The sequence below is a fragment of the Cervus elaphus genome, chromosome X (genome assembly GCF_910594005.1).
Source record: "Cervus elaphus chromosome X, mCerEla1.1, whole genome shotgun sequence".
NCBI lineage: Eukaryota > Metazoa > Chordata > Mammalia > Artiodactyla > Cervidae > Cervus > Cervus elaphus.
The window spans coordinates 25586937-25612710 of record NC_057848.1 but is presented as its reverse complement, the minus strand read 5'-3'; the positions used below and the strand labels follow the sequence as shown (position 1 = coordinate 25612710).

The following is a 25774-nucleotide window of genomic DNA, read 5'->3' as shown; positions in this document are numbered from 1 at the left end:
TGTCAGAGGATTTGTATTCAGAATATATAAACTAACTCTACAAATCAATCAGAAAAAGATAAACCACTGTCTTTGTAACAGGAAAAACACTTAAACAGTTGATCAGATAGTTTATTAAAGGATATCAAAAATGTCAATAAGCATGCAAAGTTATACTTATCATCATGGATTTACCTTACATGCTGGGACCCCTAGGCTAATCTAAGGAGGCCAAGAACTTGTGGATGATAACATATAAACACAGAAGCTTGTGCTAGGACTATAAATCACATGGGCATTAGGCCAGTGACTCACTGTATTGTTCCTGGACTGCTGTATGTATGAGAGATTAGATAGACTAGTTTCCCAGAACTCGCAAGGCTTAGGGTACAAAACAGTCATCTCTATGCTGAACTCCTAGGTGCAGAATTGGGGGAACCCTGGTCTCTCTAAAATGTCCCTAGATTCGTTCTGGAAGCTTTCAAGTGGATAAACCTCATGGAAATAGATTTCCAGGCACCAGGCAGAACCTGGGATGCTTTCTCCTATATATCCCTGCCCGCTCCTGTCGTTCAACTTCCCTCAGTCCACGTCTGCCCTGACCTCAGGAGTGCAACCGAGAAAGGTAGTACATTTTTGCATGAGAACTTAGTCAACATCGAAGCATAGTCAGACCATACAGTACAGGACATGTGCTCCAATAATGTACTGATGATTTGCTTGAATCTTATTGATCTGTATATGTCATAGTCCATCTGGGCAATATCAGGGTCCACTGTGACATTCCCTTTCATTCCTTCTCGCACTATGGGGATTGTGGGCAAACAGGTTTTTTCTCTTTGTAATGAGGTCTGCTTGTGCTTCAGCTAGTTGGCCCTAACCACATGGTGACATCCATATTTTAGCAACTGGGAGAAGGGGAGGGAAAGGAAATATCTGAAAAGTCTGAATCTAAGGAAGGAGAAGGAGAATTCGGTTTCATTGCTACACCAATGGCCTTGATCTTCCCTAGGAAGTTTTCTCAGCATAAGAAGGCAGATAAAGTGAGATATTAGGATCTGTGGCCTGGTTCCCCAAGGGAGAACAGGGGACAGAGACAAGCTTTGGGATAAGACCAAAATAACAATGTTCTTGACTTCATGCAATGGGCCTAGGTTTGAATCCTGACTCCACCATTCATTAGCTGTATGACCTTATACTCACTACTCTTCTGTCCATAGTATGACTGAACCATAGGAGGGCATTTGACTCACCTTCAGAAGATTTCCAGTAGGATACGCCGATAGCATGAAGACTAACAGGATGAGAAGCCATATTCTTAAGTGTAATGACCACAGTGTCATAAACCTCAGCCTGGATAGTTGGACCCAGCAGACCTGCAAGAATGACATATTCCCCCAAATGTCATTTGGAAGGTTGTTTAGCTGGTAAGTCACGTGTCTAACTCTTTTGTGACCCCATGGACTGTAGCCTGCCAGGCTCCTCTGTCCATGGGATTTCCCAGGCAAGAATACTGGAGTGGGTTGCCATTTCCTTCTCCAGGGTATCTTCCCGAACCAGGGATGGAACCCGCATCTGCTACATTGGCAGGCTGAGTCTTTACCATTGGGCCATCAGGGAAGCCCCATTTGGAAGGTAGCACTCCAGAAAATCTGTTATCACAAAAATGATGGTCAAAGTCACATGCCGGGAGCCATTATGGGAGATCCCACCCATGACAAGGTCATGAGGAGAAGACCTGAAATGTAAGGCTGTTCAGGCTACAAGGGACCCTCCAGGTTGACCCCGGCCTCTACCCAACGCTGTATCCTCCCCCTCTTGCTGTTGTCCTTGTTCGTCCTGTTGCAGATCTTTGCATTGCCTGCCGAGAGCTCTCCTGCTCCTCTTTCACTAAATAAAGACCAACACAGAACCCTAATTAATAAATCTCCTGGATGCTGGTTCCCTATGAAGGGGCCAGGAATGAAGGAAATGTTTCAAGTAAAAACCCTTTTGCTGGCTCTGGCTTGTTTGGCAGATGTGTACTAATGCACATGACTGCTCACAACACCTTAATCATAAACAGCATAAAGAACCTGATCACAAAAGGCCCTGATAGGCACAGAGCCCTTCAGGGGGTGAGAAAGCCTTATTAGAGAACACAAAAAATATTATTCTAAAAGTGGTTATTGGATCAATGTTTGATTGCTGTAATTGTGCTGAGGTTGTGCAGTAAAAACTATTGTTAATATAGTTAAGGATTTAGAAAAATAAGAGTTTAGCCCTAGTGTGGAAACAATAAGATAATTGTTAATTTTAATTAAGAGTGCTAAAACAGAGGCTGCCTCACCAGAGCCACAGAGTCTTTGTGTGGTAAACTTTTTAGATAAATTTAGCTGAGAACTTTTGCAAAAAGGCTGACATTTGTGTTAACAGGATTGTATTTCTACTATGTTGCAACCTGCTGTACCATGAGACTGCAACTTTTCTGTTTTCTGCTAAACTCAAGGCAAAATAGAACAGCAAAGTATAGACTACGGAAAATACTTTTGCCTTCACCTAGATCATAAAATGTTAATAGGCCCAAGGGCCAGAAGATAATGTACAAAGATTCACTATGAAAGAAGACTCTCATGAACAAAGAAGTATGCAGAAAACACCCTGGTTTCATGAAGGACAAAACTGATGTAATGTTAAACTAAACTTTGTATGCTTATCTTTCACCTCCCCTTAGAAATGTACTAACTTAGGGTATAAAAGCTACCATGAAAAATAAAACGCAGCCAGACTCTGCTGCACACCCTGGTCTGATCTCTTTCTCTCTCTCTCACTTGCCGACACCGTTTATCCTGAGGGTTCCCCTGGATCCTGCTGGGGCTGGACCCTGGCAGTCACAGGAGAGAAGCAAGTCCTTCAGATTATTGATAAAAAGTAGTAGCCAAGTGAATGCATTAACTTCTATAACCAGTCTAGCCTTATGGTTGTTCTGAGGACAAATTTCTGGCAATGCATTCAATACATTGATTCATTCAACTAATAATTGGTTTCCTACTACATTCTATAAACCACCTAGGCACTAGGCATGAAGTAATTAAGAAGATAGGCCATAGAGATCAAATTATAGAGACATTAGTAAAAGTGAAAGTCACTCAGTCATGTCTGACTCCTCGTGACCCCATGGACTGTATCCATGGAATTCTCCAGGCCAGAATACTGGAGTGGGTAACCTTTCCCTTTTCCAGGGGATCTTCCTGACCCAGGGATCAAATCCAGGTCTCCCACACTGCAGGCAGATTCTTTCCCAGCTGGTCCACAAGGGAGGCCCAAGAACACTGGAGTGGGTAGCCTAGCCCTCTGCGGTGGGATCTTCCTGACCCAGGAATTGAACTGGGGTCTCCTGCATTGCAGGTGGATCCTTTACCAACTGAGCCATTAGGGAAGCCATTAAGTACGTAAATAAACAAGGAAACTTTAGGTTGTTATAAATGCTGTAAACGATGGTGGCATACTAGAAAATGATGAGGCAGGAAGCAGAGGATACTTTAAAGATAGCAAAATAACCTGTGGTTGAAGCACAGTGAATGAGATAGAAGATAGTAGAAAAGAAGGTTATAGAGGCAGACAGGGAACATAACATGTAAGACTTTGGAGGTTACAGGAATTTAGAAGAAGAAATGGACTAGAGACTTGTTTTGGAGGAAGACATTCAAAATAGTAATATATATTAATAAAAATATTCATAAAGAGAAGCATCAGTTAAATAGAGTTGGAAACCAGAAGGGGAACTCTCATGCCCTGTAACAATAGCAGAGCCCAAGGGGGAAAAATTCCTCATCTTTGTTGGCAAGGACTCAATCAATGAGCAGCGATGGACTCTCTGTTTTCCCGAGCCCTTCCAAATTCCTTTTCCCCTCTGCGAACTGTGCTCTTCTCCCCTTGTTATTCGGGGACTTGTTTGCAACTTGCCATGGTTGCAGACACTAAATTGCCATCCTCTGCTGATCCTCAAGAAACCTTTCTTTTCTGGAGAGACATCTGGTAGTCTATTTTAGGTCAGCAAGTCAACAAGACTTGCTCATGAGTTGCATGTTGAAGATGGGGCGGGAGGGAAGCATGAGAGACATGGGAATCAGGCATGATTCCTGTGATTTTGATTTGTGCAACTGAGTGGTCATCAGGCCATGGCACAGAAAATTTGGAGGAAATTGATGACTTACAGACAGTCATACTAGGTATAAGTGAAAGTGAAAGTGAAGTCACTCAGTCGTGTCCGACTCTTTGCGACCCCATGGACTGTAGCCCACAGGCTCATCCGTCTATGGGATTTTCCAGGCAAGAATACTGGAATGGGTTGCCATTGCCTTCTCCAGGAGATCTTCCCAACCCACAGATTGAACCCAGGTCTCCCACATTGTAGGCAGATGCTTTTCTGCCTGAGCCACCAGGAAAGTCTTATACAAGGTATAGTTCAGTTCAGTTCAGTTCAGTCGCTCAGTCGTGTCTGACTCTTTGTGACCCCATGAACCGCAGCACAAGGCCTACAAATGACTTTACTGAATGGACTGGAATTAGTGGGATGAAAATATGAAACAGGTTTCTTTTTCATAGTTTTTAATTGTATGTAGAATTTGCCTTTCTTGCATTTTGAGCAATCCCAATTTTTTTCCCCAAGTAACCTTCATATATTAACAGTATTATCATAGGTACTAAGAAGTCCAGTCTGGCCTCATAGCAAATTTTTGATGTCCCCTGAAATTCAGGGATTCCCTCCTCCTCCAGTTCAATTCTGAAATAGACTCAGAGATCAGTAATGGGGGAAAAAAAAGATGTTTGGTTGGCAGGTTCACTGCTTTCTCACCTTCCTCCTCTCCAATCACCTTACTGCCTCTGGACTTTCTAAGGTTGGAGCTTAGGACAGGAGTGGGAAAAAGGCATAATTATAAGATCTTTCTTGGTCGTTCAGTGGTAATGTGGCTTTGGTACCCCCTGCGTGTGACACAGGCCAAAATTCTGTGTCTTTCTTTCTTAGAGAACTTATATGAGTTCTTTGAGAACTCTCTCCCATCTCAGTATGGTGACATCCTACTCCATTTCCCCCTGGCCTGTGATGTGCCCTGTCCAGTTTTCACTTTATCTCTCCTCTCACTTTGTGCTTCTGAGAGTCCAATCACACAGATATTCTCTGCTGGGATCACCTAGCCCTGGCAAAAAGTCCTCTCAGACAGGGTCTTCTTGAGACAACTTTTGTCCAATAATCTTCCTGGTCTCACACCTAACAGTGGCGGTGCAGTTAGCTTCCGCCATATCCCACTCTCCTTCTGACGCCATCAGGGAAAACTCCGCAAGACTCTGGCCTTGAAAGTTTTTTCCATAAAAATCAGGCATGATAATATACATGCTGTTCTTTCGAAACATCCCACCCTCACCTTCTCCAATTAGCCTCCAACTAATAAAAAAATTAAAAAAAAAATCAGGCATGAGTCTGTATCTTCCAAGTGCCAAAAATTCTATCTCAAGTTTTCTAAACAGTTCTCCTGAAGCCTCCCTCGCTGTAGCTTGACATGGCGGGGAGGGGAGATCCTTCCTCTCCATGGGGATATATACAAAATACCAAAAATGCTTTCATAGGAAATACTCAAATCTAAAGTTTTTCATAAGTTCCTAGCCTTCTTTTATAAAAGTTGAAGGTACATGATGGGCTAAAGGTTGCTGAACCAATTTGGAGCACTATCTGAACAAGTCTTGAATAGGTGGGCTGTTATCTTTCTTTAGAATTTGGGACTACTTGTCAGCTATAATTCTCAGCAATAATTCTAAGACAGGAAATCTTAACACCTTGTTACATACTTATTTGGGCTTCGCTGGTGGCCCAGCTGGTAAAGAATCTGCCTACAATGTGGGAGACCTGGGTTTGATCCCTGGTTTGGGACGATTCCCCTGGAGAAGGGAAAGGCTACCCACTCCAGTATTCTGGCCTGGAGAATCCCATGGACTGTATAGTCCATGGGGTCGCCAAGAGTCAGACACGACTGAGCTACTTTCACTTTCACATGCTTAATTGACATCTAAGTGGAGGTTTCAAACAAGCAGTCTGAACTGAAAATATAAACTCGGGGGTTACTGGCATATATGATCTTTTAAAGCCATGAGAATGGATAAGAACAACCAGGAATTGAAAGCATGGAGAAAAAAGAAAATGAACCTAAGTCCAGGATAAAGGGCACTTGAACATCTAGAGAATAAACACAGGAGGAGAGCCAGGCAAGAAGACTGAGACCATTTGGTCAGTGTATTTCCCCAAGAGGTGGTAATAAGGGAAGACTGACCAAGAAAATATTTTCTTTGGCAGCTGCCCTCTTAAAAAACTGCAGTCCAAGGCCGGGGAATCCTTGCAAAGAAACAAGATGCCCAGTTTCACAAGAAAGAATCAATCTTGTTTACATTACCCATCCATGGTGGTCTGGGCTTGGCGATGTTGAAAAGTTGATCTGTGAACTCTACAAACACAGTCTTTCTGTACATGACTGAGGTGTTGAATGGAAAAGGTTTGGGCACTCTGGGAGGAAACCTGTGTGAAGAAGAGAAAAAGTCATTCATTTTGGTTGACCTTCTCTGAACCCGCTTGGAAAAATAGCTGGAGGTCATGCTTCCATCTCATTCTCCTCTACTGTGAACAATGCAGACTGGAAATGGTATCCGGATCCCTGATACAAACTGAATGTTTCTGTGCAGAACCCTCATGAATGGGATTAGTGCCCTTATAAAGGAGAGATATCTTACCTCTTGTAACCATGTAAGTTACAATGAAAAATGGCATCTCTGAACCAGCAAGAGGGCTGTCACCAGACACCAAATCAGCTGGCACTCTGATCTTGGATGTCTGGCCTCCAGAACTGTGAGAAATAAATGTCTATTGTTTATAAGCTACGTAGTCTATGGTATTTTGTTATAGAAGCCTGGATAGATCAGGACAGGCTGTCACTGGAATTCTCCAGGCCAGAACACTGGAGTGGGTAGCTGTTCCCTTCTCCAGGGGATCTTCCCAACCCAGGGATCAAACCCAGGTCTCCCACAATACAGGCAGATTCTTCACCAGCTGAGCCACCAGGGAAGCCCAAAATACTGGACTGGGTAGCCTATTCCTTCTCCAGTGGATCTTCCTGACTCAGGAATCGAGCTGGGTCTCCTGCACTGCTGGCAGATTCTTTATCAGCTGAGCTACCAGGGAAGCCCAGACAATTCCTCAGTTCAGTTCAGTTCAGTTCAGTCATTCAGTCATGTCTGACTTTTTGCGACCCCATGAATCGCAGCACACCAGGCCTCCCTGTCCATCACCAACCCCCGGAGTTTACTCAAACTCATGTCCATCGAGTCGGTGATGCCATCCAGCCATCACATCCTCTGTCACCCCCTTCTCTTCCTGCCCCCAATCCCTCCCAGCATCAGGGTTTTTCCAATGAGTCAACTCTTCGCATGAGGTGGCCAAAGTATTGGAGTTTCAGCTTCAGCATCAGTACTTCCAAAGAACACCCAGGACTCATCTCCTTTAGGATTGACTGGTTGGATCTCCTTGCAGTCCAAGGGACTCTCAAGAGTCTTCTCCAGCACCACAGTTCAAAAGCGTCAATTTTCTGGCACTCAGCTTTCTTCACAGTCCAACTCTAACATCCAGACATGACCACTGGAAAAACCATAGCCTTGACTAGATGGACCTTTGTTGGCAAACTAATGTCTCTGATTTTTAATATGCTATCTAGGTTGGTCATAACTTTCCTTCCAAGGAGTAAGTGTCTTTTAATTTCATGGCTGCAATAATCATATGCAGTGATTTTGGAGCCCCCCAAAATAAACTCTGACACTGTTTCCACTGTTTCCCCATCTATTTCCCATGAAATGATGGGACCAGATGCCATGATCTTACCTTTCTGAATGTTGAGCTTTAAGCCAACTTTTCACTCTCCTCTTTCACTTTCATCAAGAGGCTTTTTAGTTCCTCTTCACTTTCTGCCATAAGGGTGGTGTTATCTGCATATCTGAGGTTATTGATATTTCTCCCGGCAATCTTGATTCCAGCTTGTGCTTCTTCCAGCCCAGAGTGTCTCATGATGTACTCTGCATATAAGTTAAATAAGCAGGGTGACAACATACAGCCTTGACATACTCATTTTCCTATTTGGAATCAGTCTGTTGTTCCATGTCCAGTTCTAACTGTTGCCTCCTGACCTGCATACAGGTTTCTCAAGAGGCAGGTCAGGTGGTCTGGTATTCCCATCTCTTTCAGAATTTTCCACAGTTTAATGTGATCCACACAGTCAAAGGCTTTGGCATAGTCAATAAAGCAGAAATAGATGTTTTTTCCAGAACTCTCTTGCTTTTTTGATGATCTAGTGGATGTTGGCAATTTGATCTCTGGTTCCTCAGCCTTTTCTAAAACCAGCTTGAACATCTGGAAGTTCACGGTTCACGTATTGCTGAAGCCTGCCTTGGAGAATCTTCAGCATTACTTCACTAGCATCTGAGATGAGCACAATTGTGCAGTAGTTTGAGCATTCTTTGGGATTGCCTTTCTTTGGGATTGGAATGAAAACTGACCTTTTCCAGTCCTGTGGCCACTGCTGAGTTTTCCAAATTTGCTGGCATATTGAGTGCAGCACTTTCACAGCATTACCTTTCAGGATTTGAAATAGCTCAACTGGAATTCCATCACCTCCACTAGCTTTGTTCGTACTGATGCTTTCTAAGGCCCACTTGAATTTACATTCCAGGACGTCTGGCTCTAGGTGAGTGATCACACCATCATGATTATCTGGGTCGTGAAGATCTTTTTTGTGGGGAGCCGGCCTGACTGCTCAGGCCCCTTCTCGGCCCTGAGAGAGATCAAAAGGTCCCTCTCTGTCCCGCCACCCCTGATTTGTTAAAGTGCAAATTGGCCTTTCTCACCTCCCTCAAGGAAATCGCTGCAGCCACCATTTGCCTATTTTCCTGACTCTGATAAGATTATCGGGCTCCTGTGAATGGCTTATGTCTAGGTAGTCTTTACCTGATTATAAGACACTGGTGCCATGCCCTGCTGGAGTTAAGATAAAACTCCTAAAACTAGTATCTGCAGTTCTGCACGTATGCAAGCCTTTGATCTAAAATTTGGTGAATCCTGTTAGTATATATATGTATGTTACGCCTCAATAAAGTCGTCGGAATCAGTCACAAGCTGACTCCATCCCTCTCAACCCCATCTTTCCTAGTCTTTTATTTCTCAGGTGCTCTGGTGATTGCGTCCTCGACCTGTTCATCTAGCCGGCAGGCCCGGCAAGTGGCGCCAGAACGAGGGACATGGGCGGATCCCAGAGCACAGCCACCCAAAAATATTGAAAGTGATCCCGGGAGAAAGCCTCACCTATTCAGGTATCGTTGGAAAACTGTGGGTGGAGAGGGTATAGTTGAGAGTAAAAATTATGGGGCAAAGTAATAGTAGACAGTTCTTTGTTTCTATGTTAAAAACTATGCTAAAAGCTAGAGGAATTTCTGTCTCTAAACAGAAACTAGAAAGATTTCTTGTCTTTGTGGAGGAAACTTGTCCTTGGTTCCCAGAGGAAGGAACTATTAGCCTTGAAACTTGGGTAAAGGTGGGAGAACAAATTCAAACAGTTTATACCCTCTGTGGACCAGACAAAGTTCCACTTGATGCTTATTCTCTATGGACTCTAATAAGAGATTGTTTAAACCCAGAACACGAGAGTAGGAAACTTGAAACAGCCTTGAAATTTATAACACCCAAGTGTTCAGGTGCCCCCCAACGGGTAGTGGAGCACATATATGACTCCCCAACTGTTTCAGGTTCCAGAAAAAATGATAATGAGACTACTGCTCTAGAACAAGACTCAGATTCAGAACTTTCTCCTGATGAGGAAGACGATTTAAAAGAGCAGGCTTTTGAGCATGACAAAGAAGGATGGGATGCCTTTATAGTAACTCAACAAAAGAATAAAGACCAAGGCTCCCCTTTTTCTGAACTTAGAGAGATGCTAACATCCATATCTCAGAGAATGGAACAACTAGACTTATCGCCCATAAATACAACTAAGCCGTTGCATTCTAAAACGCCATCTGTTATAGCCGGTTTAGATCCTGACCCGCTGCCGCCGCCGGTCCCGCTCCCTCCCCCTCCTCTCGCAGAAGCGCCTTTGATTCCAACAGCGCCAGTATATGTTCCATCTAGCCTAAAAAGGCCAGTACTTTCACCACTACAAATGGCTGTGAAAACAGCCTGAGAACAGGGTGAAAATCTTGAGGGATATTCTATGATTTTCCCTGTTTTTCAAGATGCTAATCATCGGAGGTATCATGAGCCTCTGCCTTTTAAACAACTGAAAGAACTGAAACAAGCTTGCGCTCAATACGGGCCTACTGCGTCGTTTACTCTAGCCATAATTGAAAGTCTTTCATCTCAATACTTGCCTCCTAATCTCTTGTGGCGCTCAAAATACGGCGAGGTCTGTAACAACATTGAAGACCGTAACCGCCCTAATGGGCTGCAGGTTACTTTTGACATGCTAATGGAGGAAGGACAATTTAGAGATCTTAATCAACAACTGACCCTTCCTCCCCTAGAATATTAAATGATGAAGGGCGAGCTGCTCTGGCATTGGTTGAAAAGGCCCTCTCTCAGCATTTTGCTACCTACTGTGATTTTTCTCAACCGTGGGGACTATATGTGTTTCCCTCTAAACATACCCCGACGGCAGTGTTATATCAAAATGCTCCCTTACAGTGGATCCATTTACCTGTATCGCCTTCAAAAGTTCTTACTCCTTTTTTTTTGATTTCATTAGCCTCCTCGTTGCCAAAGGAAGGCGTCTTTCCAGAGAAATGTTGGGAGCCGATCCTGCTTACATTTATGTGCCCTATACCAAAGAACAGCAGGAATGGCTTTTTCAGTTTAATGACTCGTGGGCTTTGGCATTTTCCTCCTTTACAGGTCAAATTATTAATCATTTACCTTCTGATAAACTTTTGCATTTTGCCAGCCAGCATTCATTTATTTTTCCAAAGAATGTTTCTAATGTTCCTATTCAAGATGCTCTTACGATCTTTACTGATGGATCCTCCAATGGAACTGCTGCCTTTGTGGTTAATGATACCCCTTTCTCCTGGCAGACGAACTATACATCGGCTCAAGAAGTAGAACTTTCAGCCGTTCATAAAGTATGCTCACAATATTCCTCACAGTCTTTTAATTTGTTTACTGATAGCAAATACATTGCTCATGCTTTGCAATATATAGAAACTGTTCCCTTTATTTCTACTGTGAATTCTAACATTCAACATTTGTTACGTTCAATTCAGTCTCTGCTGCAACAGCGCACCTTACCCTGCTTCTTTGGACATTTACGTGCCCACACTGGGCTTCCTGGACCTCTATCTATGGGAAATCAGATGGCTGATTCTCACACTAGAGTTTTTCTTTCACAGGTGAAAGCAGCACAGCAATCACATGCGCTACATCACCAGAATAGTAATACTCTTCGTTTGCAGTTTCAAATCCCTCGAGAGACTGCACGACAAATTGTTAAATCTTGTCCTGTTTGCCCTAAGTTTCTTCCAGTTCCACATCTTGGCGTTAATCCTCGCGGGCTTCTACCGAATCATCTTTGGCAAATGGATGTCACTCATGTCCCTTCCTTTGGTCGTTTAAAGTACGTTCATGTATCTATTGACACCTTTTCAGGATATATTGTGGCATCCTTACAGACTGGTGAAGCCGCAAAACATTCTATCTCACATTGTCTTTATGCTTTTTCCATTTTAGGCACGCCAAAGATTATAAAAACTGATAATGGCCCCGGCTATGTCTCCTCTGCCTTCAAAAATTTTTGTTCCTCTTTTTCTATCACCCTAAAAACAGGCATTCCTTATAATCCACAGGGTCAAGGCATCGTGGAACGTGCTAATCAAACTTTAAAACTACAGCTTCAAAAAATACAGAGGGGGGAGCTCTACCCCCTTCTACCCAGAAATTACCTTAATCACGCTTTATATATTTTAAATTTTTTAATTTTAGATAAAGAAGGACATTCAGCCGCGCAGAGATTTTGGGACCCTCAGATTTCCAGCAGAAAGCCGATGGTCTTGTGGAAAGACCCGCTGGATAATAACTGGCATGGCCCAGATCCTGTGTTAATTTGGGGGAGGGGTCATGTATGTGTTTTTCCACAGGATGCCGAAGCACCGCGCTGGCTCCCGGAAAGGCTGGTACGCCAGACGGAGGAGATTACTGAATCAGCAATTAGGTCGGCTGACTTTACAGCAGAGGAATCTTCTCCCGACAAATCAGCAGATGCATGAGTTTATCCTTCAAGCAAGGAGGATGGCTGCAGAGACGGCCCAACCTCGATATGCGCTGGCTTACATCGCCCTCGCTTTGGCATGCGCGATAATGAATCAAGCCTTCCCTCAGGCTGAAGCCAATGCTTTCGTTTCCTGGGCTCATTCTTATGCTGATTTTTACAATGAAACAGCCTGCTGGGTCTGCACAAGCATGCCTTTATCGGTTACAGAAGGATTACCCTGGTGGGTGCTTCCCTTTCCAAAAAATGAAACTTCGGCTTTATGTGATTTTTTAAAAGAATATCAGAAGAAACATCGAAGCTTAATTACAGTTAATTTTGATATAGATTCTCGATGCTCTGATCCTTTACACGCTTCTTCTTATTTTAATGTAACACAAAGTTATCAGGAAATTGTTAATGCGTACTTATATTATGAAAATAGATCTGTTTCTTCTCCTAATGATTTTAATCGATTTGAGGGTGACTACTACCAAGTTTGGGATGAATATTTCTGGATGACCCCTGAAAAAGGACAGCTACTGACCCCTGCTGACATTTGCTGGGAGCAAAAGACTCATGTACCAACATTTGGAGGCCGAGAATTTCCAGGATATCACATGAAACATATGGGACTATTGCCTACCCACAAATGTAAGACTGTAATGGATGTAACGTTTATTGTCAACAAGTCTGTTATTTGGCCAGGGACAGATTGGGAAAATAGCCCTGGTATAAGATGGGTAGCCCCAAATAACACTCGATGGATTTGTGGATACAACCTTTGGCCCTGGCTCCCTGTAGGATGGGTGGGGAGATGTACCCTAGGGTTTGTGTTTACCCCTGGGAGAATTCATAAGCAAAAAATTAGTCAACCTGTTAATTTACCTTATGTTAAAGCCCGGTGGTCACGCTCTGTTTTTCATTGGTATGATTATTTAGCCTCAATTTTTGTGCCCTCTTTAGGAGCCACTGATATTATGCTCAGGGTAGAGGCTTTGAACAATTTTACAAAACAAGCTTTGACAGATACTAGAAGAGCTTTAGAGGCTCTTAATGAAGAACAAAAACAGATGAGAAAAGCCGTTCTACAAAATCGTATGGCTCTGGATATTCTAACAGCCTCTCAAGGGGGAACATGTGCCTTAATAAAAATGGAGTGTTGTGTATATATTCCTGATTATTCCTCAAATGTTTCTGATGCTTTAGAAGATATGAAACAACAAGTAGCCGCTATGGATTTTTCTGACTCCAGCATTTGGAGTCAGATATCTGCCTGGTTTCATAGTGGTTGGTGGAAATCTATAATTTTCATCATTATATGCATATTGTTATTGCTGTGTTTTGGCCCTTGCATTTGTCAATGCTTATCTGAGATGATAAATAAAAGATTGCTGATGTTTTCCCGTTTGCAAACGCGACCATTTCCTTCGAGGGAGATATAATGGCCATTAGTCAAAAGAAAAGGGGGAGATGCGGGGAGCCGGCCTGACTGCTCAGGCCCCTTCTCGGCCCTGAGAGAGATCAAAAGGTCCCTCTCTGTCCCGCCACCCCTGATTTGTTAAAGTGCAAATTGGCCTTTCTCACCTCCCTCAAGGAAATCGCTGCAGCCACCATTTGCCTATTTTCCTGACTCTGATAAGATTATCGGGCTCCTGTGAATGGCTTATGTCTAGGTAGTCTTTACCTGATTATAAGACACTGGTGCCATGCCCTGCTGGAGTTAAGATAAAACTCCTAAAACTAGTATCTGCAGTTCTGCACGTATGCAAGCCTTTGATCTAAAATTTGGTGAATCCTGTTAGTATATATATGTATGTTACGCCTCAATAAAGTCGTCGGAATCAGTCACAAGCTGACTCCGTCCCTCTCAACCCCATCTTTCCTAGTCTTTTATTTCTCAGGTGCTCTGGTGATTGCGTCCTCGACCTGTTCATCTAGCCGGCAGGCCCGGCACTTTTTTGTACAGTTCTTCTGTGTATTCTTGCCATCTCTTCTTAATATCTTCTGATTCTGTTAGGTCCATACCATTTCTGTCCTTTATCAAACCTATCTTTGCATGAAATGTGCCCTTGGTATCTCTAATTTTCTTGAAGAGATCTGTAGTTTTTCCCATTCTGTTGTTTTCCTCTATTTCTTTGCATTGATCGCTGAGGAAGGCTTTCTTATCTCTCCTTGCTATTCTTTGGAACTCTGCATTCAAATGGGAATATCTTTCCTTTCCTCCTTTGCTTTTTGCTTCTCTTCTTTTCTCAGCTATTTGTAAGGCCTCCACAGACAACCGTTTTGCCTTTTTGCATTTCTTTTCCATGGGGATCGTCTTGATCCCTGTCTCCTGTACAATGTCACGAACCTCCGTTTATCAGGCTCTCTGTCTATCAGATCTAGTCCCTTAAATCTGTTTCTCACTTCCACTGTATAGTCATAAGGGATTTGATTTAGGTAATACCTGAATGGTCTAGTGGTTTTCCCTACTTTCTTCAATTTAAGTCTGAATTTAGCAATAAGGAGTTCATGATCTGAGCCACAGTCAGCTCCTGGTCTTGTTTTTGCTGACTGTATAGAGCTTCTCCATCTTTGGCTGCAAAGAATATAATCAATCTGATTTTGGTGTTGACCATCTGGTGATGTCCATGTGTAGAGTCTTCTCTTGTGTTGTTGGAAGAGGGCATTTGCTATGACCAGTGTATACTCTTGGCAAAACTCAATTAGCCTTTGCCCTACTTCATTCCATACTTCAAGGCCAAATTTGCCTGTTACTCCAGGTGTTTCTTGACTTCCTACTTTTGCATTCGAGTCCCCTATAATGAAAAGGACATCTTTTTTGGGTGTTAGTTCTAAAAGATCTTGTAGGTCTTCATTGAACCATTCAACTTCAGCTTGTTTAGTGTTACTGGTTGGGGCACAGGCTTAGATTACCGTGATATTGAATGGTTTGCCTTGGAAATGAACAGAGATCATTCTGTCGTTTTTGAGATTGCATCCAAGTACTGCATTTCAGACTCTTTTGTTGACCATGATGACTACTCCATTTCTTCTAAGGGATTCCTGCCCACAGTAGTATATATAATGGTCATCTGAGTTAAATTCACCCATTCCAGTCCATTTTAGTTTCCTGATTCCTAGAATGTCGACATTCACTCTTGCCACCTCCTGTTTGACCACTTCCAATTTGCCTTGATTCATGGACCTAACATTCCAGGTTCCTATGCAATATTGCTCTTTACAGCGTCCTAACACCCATCAAATCAAAGAGAAATCTTCCCTCATAGCTCAGTCGGTAAAGAATCTGCCTGTAATGCAGGAGACCCGGGTTCGATTCCTGGGTCAGGAAGATCCCCTGGAGAAGGAAATGGCAATCCATTTGAGTAATCTTGCCTGGAAAATCCCACGGACAGAGGACACTGGCAGGCTACAGTCCATGGGGTCGCAAGAGTTGGACATGACTTAGTGACTAAACCACCACCACCATCAAATCAAAACACTGTTTTCGAAAGTCATCTGACACATTAAGTGCCATACAATAAGAAAAAGCATAAAATCAATACTCATACACTACCAGCCAAAAAATCCTTTTCCAAAACAATAACTATAACATCCTTTCATTTTATCTCTAAAAAAAGACTATAACTTTCATCTAAGTACCTTGAATTCAAATTTTTTCAGTATGTACCTAAAATTACCAGATACCGCCAATTATCCAACGTGGCACAGTGGTAACGAATTCGCCTACCAATGCAGGAGACACAAGAGACATGAGTTCGATTTCTGGGTTGGGAAGATCTCTTGGAGAAGGAAATGGCAACCCTCTCCAGTATTCTTGTCTGGAAAATTACACGGACAGAGGAACCTAGTGAGCTACAGTACACAGGGTCACAGAGTTCGACACTACTGAGCACACACACACACACACACCACATCCATTTACGCATGGATCAGCTACTGAATCAGACATTTCATAATTATGTTAATGTTCCCCAAATATTATTCTTTGCCTCAATTATTAAAACTCTTTTAAGTTAAGGCTGATACCCAACTTTTTCCTCTCTCCTTATCTGACAAGTTAGGTTTGCATGTCCTGGGGCCCAGTCTAGTCTGAGTAATCAAAAGGACTAAGGTGAATCAGAGCAAAGAAAGCCCCAGGCAAGCTGGCAGGAAATACAAAATGGTTGTAGGTGAATATTTCTACCCACTGGTTTTCATGTGCTGATTTTTGTACCCCATGGAGTAGTTTTGCAGTTTTCTACATGCCATAGAAGGCCTCTCTTCCTGGTTTATGCTCTGGCCACCTAATTCTTGTCTGTCATCATATTTCTACCAATTAGCATTCTTTCAACAAGCCAAGGACGTGTAGGCAAGAGGCATGGACATTTGAGTTATAAAGACTCATATGGAGAAAACAAGGCTCCTGCCCTGGCAGAAAGTTTTCATGTGGAGATCCTATTCTCCAAACCCCATTCAGTTAAAAAAGTTGAGCACTCACCCCCTGCAAATGTATATTCATTCACTTATAAATGACATACTGCATGCCATTATACCATCACAGAACACGTGCTAGAAACATGCAAAAAGAGAGGCTTTAAAGGTATATAAATAGATGTAGAGTGGGTGTTGTTTCTTGTCTTATTGCCCCTCAGGGGTTTTTGCAAAGCAGGATATATGAGAGATGGAGAATGGTAAAAAGGACAACAATAAAGCTAAATTGCTAAAAAGAGCAGCAGCTTCTGATTGTGGGTATTGGTATACTTGGAGCGATAGCCACACTATACCTGGGATTACCATGAAGTGAAATAAATAACAAGGCATCTTGCATTTATTACTTACTTCTTTATCAACCTTATGCTGAAACAAAAATTCCAGCATCCCTTTAAGGAGTAGTTGCACCAGAGAATCATTTATTCTCATAATAATTTTTTTTTCTTAGAAGGGTTTTACTGGGAATACTGATGCAGAAAAGGCAAATGCAATCTAAAAGTGGTAAAAGTTGCTAAATTGGAAAATCACTGACCTACAGGGATTGTAAATTTTTTCCAATTTTTTGTTGCAGTAAAACACACAAAGCATAGTATTTACTATCTTAAACATTGTTTTGTTGTTTGTTTTTGTTTTTGTTTTTTTTCAGGGTTGTTAAATGACATTTATGACTGCTCTACATTCCAGGAAGCAGCAGGGTGTGTTTATGGTACAGGCTCCAGGGACACCCACTGGGTTCAAAATTCTGCCTCCACCACCTAAGACGTGTGATCACAGGCAAGTTACTTAAATCTTGGAACCCCACTTCCTTGTGAGAAAGTAGGGATACCCCAGAGACGCTCTGCTGCCAAGTTGGGCCCACAGGCCAGTTATCTGTTCCAAGGAGTCTGTGCCTCGTCTTGTTGTTGGTCTGAAGTGTTAAAACTGATTCTTGGGAATGGCTGCGGCCCCACCCGGCAGCGGCGGGGAGGCGTGGTAAGTGACTGTGCATGCTGCGCTCTCCCCCCAACCAGCAGGTAGTCTCCCCCCTCACGGGGGAGGGTCTGGAATTAGGTAGTTACAAAGCCCCATGTCACCACCTCCTAACTACATCCAATCTTTCCCAGCTAGGCTAGAAGATGGTCATCACGGGAGGCATTCTTCCTCAGTTTGTCCAATCGCTGGAACATTCCAGTGATGAGGTTGCAGCTCATGAAGGTCTGGGTGAGCTCTTCAGGGAAGCGATACTCAGAGTACCACAGGGACCAGCCATCCTTATCAAAGTGATCCCAAAAGTACGGCAGCGCCACAGAGAGCGTATCCTCGTTGGAGTACTTGCGCTTAAATTCATCCAACACAAAGGTACTCTTGGGCAGATGGGCAAAGGGATCCTTGGCCTTTGGCTCGGCAGCCAGCGCCTGCTCACATTCATCCAGCTCCTCCTCAGGAGCAGGGGTGGCCGCCTTCTTCTCCTCTTTGCCCTCCTTCTGCTCCACCTGGGGCTTCAGCTTCTCTTCTCGAGAACCTTTCTCCTTCCGTGGGGTGTCCTTTTTAGGCTGGCTCTCTGCAAACTTTTTAGCATCAAACTGGGCCATTTTCTCACAGAGTATCACCTCTCCCAAGACAGCCCGGAACTGGGGCTGGTTAATGCAGGTGAGGAACCAGCAGTTGGTGTTAGGGAAGGCCTGGCGGAAAGAAGGCTCCAGAACCTGTTTATAAAGCCACAACAGGGTGCAGACAACTGTGATGTCAGCCAGCGTCACACGTTCGCCCACCAGAAAAGTCCTCATCTTCAAGTGAGCATCCAGCAGCCCCAGAATTCGCCTCACCTCCTCCTTTGCATTCTCTGTGGCCTGCTTGTTGTGGTGCATGATGCCCAGGGTAGGAAACACCCAGGTGCTGGCTGGTGGCACTATGTCGCTATCAGCAAAGCTCACCCACTGCACCACCTGCGCTGCTGCCTCGGGACTACTTCCCCGCAGCTCCTCGTTGCTCACATAGTAGGCAATGGCGTTGCTCTCGAACACACAGAATCCATCATCACCCTCAAAGGCTGGAACCTTGCCAGCAGGAAATTTACGGAGAAATTCGGGAGTGCGGTTGGTTTGGCCAAAATGGAAGTGGGGTGGTGCGGAGAGCACACGGACCTGAGCCCCGCTGTACTGAGTGGCAATGAGGGCCTTGAAGGCCCTCCAGTTTTCAGGGTACGTGTACAGGGTCCCAGCCGCCATGGTGATTCCGCAGAGAAAGTATCTTAAACATTGTTAAGTGTACATTCCATTAGTACTAAGTATATTAATATCATTAAAGTAATGATAACCATCCCCACCATCCTTCTGCATAATTCTTCTTACCTTGCAAAACTGAAACTCTAACTCCTCAGTGCCCACTTCCTCCAGGTCCTGAAACCATTAGCCTACTTTCTGTCTCTATAAAGTTCACTAATGTAAGCGCCTCATGCAAGTGGAATGACACAGTATTTGTCTTTTTGTGACTGGTTGATTTCACTGAGCAGAAACTCTTCAGTGTTCAATTATTTTGCAGCAAGTGTAATAATTCTCTTCTTTTTCAAGGCTCAATACTATTCCATTTGATGTATATATCACATTTTGTTTATGTATTCACTCACCGATGGATATTTGGGTTGCTTCCATGTTTTACTTATTGAGAATAATGCTACTATGAACATGGGTGTACAAACAGCTCAAGACTCTGTTTTCAATTATTTTGAGTCCATACTCAGAACAAGACTTGCCAAGTCATATGACAACATGAATGAAAGAGTGGGGAAGGGTGGCAAGAAAAGGGGTAGACGCAGACAGACACACCAGACAGCCACTCATGGAAGGATGCTCCGTGAGCCTGAGACGGGGTCGAGACCGAGGAGGAAGGATCAGCCAAGGAAGTGAGGTAGATGCCTCTTTAGAAAACGGAAGGGTTTGGCTGAGCCTGAACATGGGGAGCGTGCACTTAACATTTCCCTTCCTCCACGTAAAGTCAAGATGGTTGGAAGCACAAGAGAAAGTGGCCAAGTGATGCAGAGGCGCAGAGGAAGACCTCCACAGCCTTGCGGGGGTTGAGCATCAAGATTGACTGCAAATGCTCCTCCCAAGTGTGCATGGACCTCTCTCAAGGGAGGTTGACCAAGGAGGCCAAGAGGGGGAAGGAAGACCTCACCTTGAACTTTGAATCAAGATGTTATTGAGAGGTGCCATCAGGGGAACCAGGAGACCATTCTTTTGGCCCTTTTCAAATGCGATCTAGTGAATTAAAAGATTAAGTGTCTCCCCGCCTCCCTCCCATCCCAGAGAGCCTTGCATCTCAGTCCATCCCGGGATTTCCAGAACGCCCCAGAAAGCACGTGCCCAGCGAGCAGCTCAGCCAGCCCCAAGGCCGGGACAGATGACTCTGTGCTGGCTGAGCACCGGAAGCCAACATGCTGATAAGGAAGCCCTTCCAGTAAAAGCAGCTGATTCACGGAGCACGCAGTGGAAACCTGCATGGATTGTGGCCGAATGGGTGGATCCTCAACAGCCCAACTCATCTAGTCCTGCTACACAGTCGCTGGTACCTCACGTTACACTCACAGCCATGTCGGGGATCCCTGGCAACCAGTTGCTAAGGGGAGAAAAAACCCTGAGCTTTATTTCCAGATGGGTCAGCTTGCTGTGGGGCTTCCCAGGTGGCTCAGTGGTAAAGAACCTGCCCGCAAAGCAGGAGATCTGGGTTTGATCCCTGGGTCAGGAAGATGCCCTGGAGGAGGAAATGGCAACCCCCACCAGGATTCTGGCCTGAAGAATCCCACGGACAGAGGAGCCTGGAGGGCTACAGTCCATTGAGTTGCAGAGTCAGACACGCCTGAAGCGACTGATCACACACACACACAGCTTGATATGAAGGTGCAAGCCAAAAATGGACTGATGCTGTATTACAGCCCCACTCAGGGTTGGACTTAACAGAGAGTGGAGAAGGAATATCCCCCAGCGGGCCACAGTTTGGATAAAGTTGTTGCTTCTTCAATTTGAATAGAAAGAGAAACAGCCCAATGTTCAAATATATTCAGACTGATGGACAGCAGCAAATAGCTTGACTGTCTGTTCAGGGGCCTAGAAGGAAAAGGAGTGGAAAGTCAGGGACACTAATGTCTGGGGCCAAAGCATATTAGTGAGTGGGTGCAAAATAAAAAGACCTGCATGTCCTATGTTCATGCCTTAGACAGTATCTATTGTGGAAGAAGCATAAAAGAATAACATAGACAACATGACTGTTACCGTTAGCCAGCCTTGACACGTGTCATCTCTGTGCTGTCAAGATGTGAGCTAAGTAGCTATGGAGAGAATTAGTGAGTGGACAGAAAAGCAAAGTTTCCCACTGACTAAGACTGCAGCCATGAATTAAAAAGACGCTTACTCCTTGGAAGAAAAGTTATGACCAACCTAGACAGCATATTAAAAAGCAGAGACATTACTTTGCCAAAAAAAGTCCATCTAGTCAAAGCTATGGTTTTTCCAGTACTCATGTATGGGTGTGATTGTTGGACTATAAAGAAAGCTGAAAACCAAAGAATTGATGCTATTGAACTGTAGTGTTGAACTGTAGTGTTGGAAAAGACCCTTGAGAGTCCCTTGGACTGCAAGGAGATCCAACCAGTCCATCCTAAAGGAAATCAGTTCTGAATATTCAATATTCATTGGAAGAACTGATTTTGAAGCTGAAACTCCAATACTTTGGCCACCTGATGCAAAGAGCTGACTCATTTGAAAAGACACTGAAGAGCTGACTCATTTGAAAAGACACTGATGCTGAGAAGATTGAAGGCAGGAGGAGAAGGGGACAACAGAGGATGAGATGGTTGGATGGCATCACTGACTCAATAGGACATGAGTTTGAGTAAACTCTTGGAGTTGGTGATGGACAGGGAGGCCTGGCGTGCTGTGGTTCATGGGGTCACAAAGAGTTGGACACGACTGAGCAACTGAAGTCAACTGAACTGCAGGCTCATTTAACTAGTGTCACCTCCCAAAATCCAACCCACCAGCAAGAGAAACCACTGCTCAGTTCCCAGTTGGTCCATCATGCACACTAGTCAAATATTTGGTGGCAAAATGATTGCCTTAAATCCTTTCCATCCTAGAAGGGCTGGCGCTTCATTCTGGTGTGAAGAGACATGTGTTCCAGGGATATGTTAGCTTTCCTGCCTGCTGGGTCTCAGCTAGCACCGCTGCCTGAGGACTCACCGAGGGTTTGATTTACTGATGCAGGATTCCATACGGCATCCTAACAGATTGGGACCAGTGTACAGCAAAGGACATGCTGCAGTGAGCCCACGACCATGGCATTCATTGGATTTATTGGATGCCACCCCATCCAGAAACTGCCAGACAGAGAAAGGAATAGGAGGACCTCTCTACCTAAAGCTCCACGAAGCTAGAGTGTCAGCCTCCAAGGTTCCGGATATGCATTGATTCAGAGATGCTTCTGGGGCCCCAGTGAGAACACAGGGATTTAGGAACCAAAGAACAACAGCAAACAAATCTCTTTTCCCCTATGACCCACCCGGGGAGTCTATGCCACCCATCCCCGCCTGCAGCTCTGTCTGGGCTCAGCGATCCCAGAAGGTCCTTACAGCTAAAACACAGGGGTCTCACTGACTGAGAAGCTAGGGACGCCCCCTGGGGACCTGGGGCTAGCTTACCCAAGGAGCAGCGCGCCAGAGGAGGAGCCCCCGGGGAACCGCCAAGAAGAGGAGGCGGGTACCGCCCCCTGGGAGGTGGGCAGGACTGGGTCACACCCTCAGGCAGTCCCCCTAGCTGAGCGGCACAGTGCAGTGGCCCCTGGGACCTGGAGCAGTTGCCCCCCATTACACGTGAGGACATGGAGGGTGAGTGGGTGGGGGCCGTGATGGAGACGAGGTTGGGGGGTGGAATGGCCCGGAAAGTGCTCAAACCCAACCACCTGGGCCCAGGGTGCTGCTGGAGGGCTCCCCCACCCCCGCCTAGAGCTCAGTTCTCTTCTAGACGCTGATGCCCCGCCTACAGTGGCCTGGACGTCCCCTCCCCAAAGCAGCCCGGGGGCCTTTCCCAGGGAGGCCACACCCACCCCAGAGCAGACCACACCCTTTTCTGGAGCAGGCCACGCCCCCTCCCAGGATAGGGTTCAGTGTAAACAGTGGCTGACTTTATTTTTTGGGGCTCCAAAATCACTGCAGATGGTGATTGCAGCCATGAAATTAAAAGATGCTTAGTCCTTGGAAGGGAAGCTATGACCAACCTAGACAGTATATTAAAAAGCAGAAAAAAAAAAGAAACGTAAAAAAAAAAAAAAAAAGGCAGAGACATTACTTTGCCAACAAAGGTCCATCTAGTCAAGGCTGTGGTTTTTCCAGCAGTCATGTATGGATGTGAGAGTTGGACCATAAATAAAGCTGAGCACCGAAGAATTGATGTTTTTTGAACTGTGGTGTTGGAGAAGACTCTTGAGAGTCCCTTGGACAGCAAGGAGATCCAACCAGTCCATCCTAAAGGAGATGAGTCCTGGGTGTTCATTGAAAGGACTGATGTAGAAGCTGAAACTCCAAGACTTTGGCTGCCTGATGTGAAGAGCTGACTCATCTGAAAAGGCTCTGATGCTGGGAAAGATTGAGGGCAAGAGGAGAAGGGGATGACAGAGGATGAGATGGTTGGATGGCATCACCGACTCAATGGGCATGAGTTTGGGTAAACTCCAGGAGTTGGTGATGGACAGGGAGGCCTGGCGTGCTGTGGTCCATGGGGTCGCAAAGAGTCAGACACGACTGAGTGACTGAACTGAATGGCTGATCAGTACGGAGACACAGGGGTCTGGCAGCCTTGGCCCAACCGGGACAATTCAGAAGGGTCATCTGAGCTCCAGAGCTCTGTGGAGGGCTGGCCTGTATGGCAGCCCAGTTTCTCCCTCTGCCCACTCCTGCTTCCTCTGGTATTGATCCCTAGACAACTCTAAATAACATTCCTGCAGGACAATCTGTATCTCACAGTCTGCTTCTAGGGAACCCAATCTGTGTCACTAATTCATATTTCAATGTGCTCTAATTTCATCCATCTCTGGAAATTTCCATGGCACTAGCTTTGTCATAGACCTACAGGGCTTTTAGTTATTGAATCTTGAATTGATTTGTCCCATCTTCTGGCAATCTTGAGGCACAGTCATCAACTCCTCTCTAGAGTTTGTTCCCTTCCCCTCTGACTAGTCCATCTCCTTGGTTCTGCTGAGTGTGCCTTACCCAGTTTCTCCAAAGTTGCCAGTGGTTTCTAACAAGACTCAGATCTATGTCCAGAGATAGGTATTTTGCTACACACTAGCACAGTGCTTTCACTTTAATATTTCTGACTAAAATGAAAATCAAAGACATAAAAAGTGTTTACTAGATCAAGAGCTTGGAAGACCAGAGAAGGAACAGGATCATCTGTACACAGAAGCAATTTTTTTCTCTCTCTGAGGGAAAAAGGAAAAATCAAAAGCTAGATAAAAGAACAAGGTTGTGCAACAGAGAAAACAGAAGGCCTAGGCCCTAGTCAACTGGGACGTGATTTATGACTCCGATTCAGCATAATCTGCACAGTAAGTGACAAAATGTTCCCAGATTCACAGGTTTTACTCTTTCCTAACTTATGTGGGTTTTTGTTTGTGCATTTCCCTTGGGCTTTGATATATAAATCTTGCCAAATATATTTCGCAACAATATCCTTGACCTGAACTGTTCTTTCACATTTTATCTAAAATCCATCGGAAAACCTATTATATTCCCTGACCTTTGCTTAGAAGAAGTTGAGCAGCTGCAGGAATAGATAATATAAAACTGAATTTCCCAGATGTTTATTTCAAGTCTTGGCAGAGGTTGTCAGGATATGTTCAGAGTCAGCTTATCCTGTTAATCAGTATCAAAATAATCTGGACTATAAAATGGTATCATCAAAATAAAATTCTATCAACTTTTTCCTGGTAAATACATGTGACTGCCTATAAAACAAAAGAAATCTAGATATGAAATAAATCATTTTCTCCATTCAATTTTAAACACAGACTGTGACTCACTATACCTCAACCTGCATGCTAGATGAAAGCTATAATACAACCACAACATATTAAGTACAATTATCTCAACACTAATTTTCAAATAGTCCAATATTAACAGATAAATGGCCAATGGTTCATTTATATACCAGGCTACTGATCATCTGGGCCTCTACTTCAGGATCAGTCACACTGCATAACCACAGGCTTGGATCCCTTCCTTAAACCATACAAAAAAATTAACTCAAATAACTCAATATAAGAGCTAAACCTATAAAACTCTTAGAAGAAAGCACTGGTATAAGTCTCTTGTGACTTTGGATTTGGTAATAGCTTTTTAGATATGATACCAAAAACACAAGCAACTAGCAGAAAAAAAATAGATAAATTGGAATTCATCAAAATGAAAATCTTTGTGCTGGGAGAAAATTTTGAAAACAAATTGTGCTTGTATCCAGAATATATAAAGAATTCTCAAAACTCAACAATAATAAGACAACCCAATGTAAAAACGGGCGAAATATTTGCATCATCATCTTATTAAATGATATACAGGAATGGTCAATCACACATGTAAAGGTGCTCAGTATCTTTAGTTATCAGAGAAATGTAAAATTAAACATACAGTAAGATATCAGCACATAATCATTAAAATAACTAAAATTAAATACTTCAGTTCAGTTGCTCAGTCGTGTCCGACTCTTTGCGACCCCATGAATCTCAGCATGCCAGGCCTCCCTGTCCATCACCAACTCCCGGAGTTTACCCAAACTCATGTCCATTGAGTCAGTTATGCCATCCAACCATCTCATCCTCTGTCTAGCAACATCACATACCTGGTATGTGTTGCAACTGGCACTTTTATGCATTGTTGATGAGAGTACAAAATGGTATAATCATTCCAGAAATCTGTTCATAGTGTCTTATAAAGTTAAATGTGCATTTCCATATGATCCAGCAATTTCACTCATCGAATATGCAGCTAAGAT

At 44.0% G+C, this 25774-nt stretch overlaps 2 protein-coding genes across 3 annotated transcripts in view; both read right to left on the bottom strand.

Annotated features, from left to right (window-relative positions):
• Positions 1 to 25774, bottom strand: part of F8 (coagulation factor VIII) — a 150272-nt gene that overhangs the window by 117134 nt on the left and 7364 nt on the right. For both annotated transcript variants that reach the window (XM_043897873.1, XM_043897874.1), the window contains 2 exons: positions 6405 to 6526; positions 1233 to 1355 (listed from right to left, as the gene is read on the bottom strand). In XM_043897873.1, coding sequence (XP_043753808.1) covers positions 1233 to 1355; positions 6405 to 6526 — 245 coding nt within the window. The remainder of the gene's footprint in view (positions 1 to 1232; positions 1356 to 6404; positions 6527 to 25774) is intronic.
• LOC122690890 (elongation factor 1-gamma-like) lies at positions 17861 to 18978 on the bottom strand. Its single transcript, XM_043897880.1, has one exon. The coding sequence runs from the start codon at positions 18962 to 18964 to the stop codon at positions 17861 to 17863; it is 1104 nt and encodes a 367-aa protein (XP_043753815.1). The 5' UTR covers positions 18965 to 18978.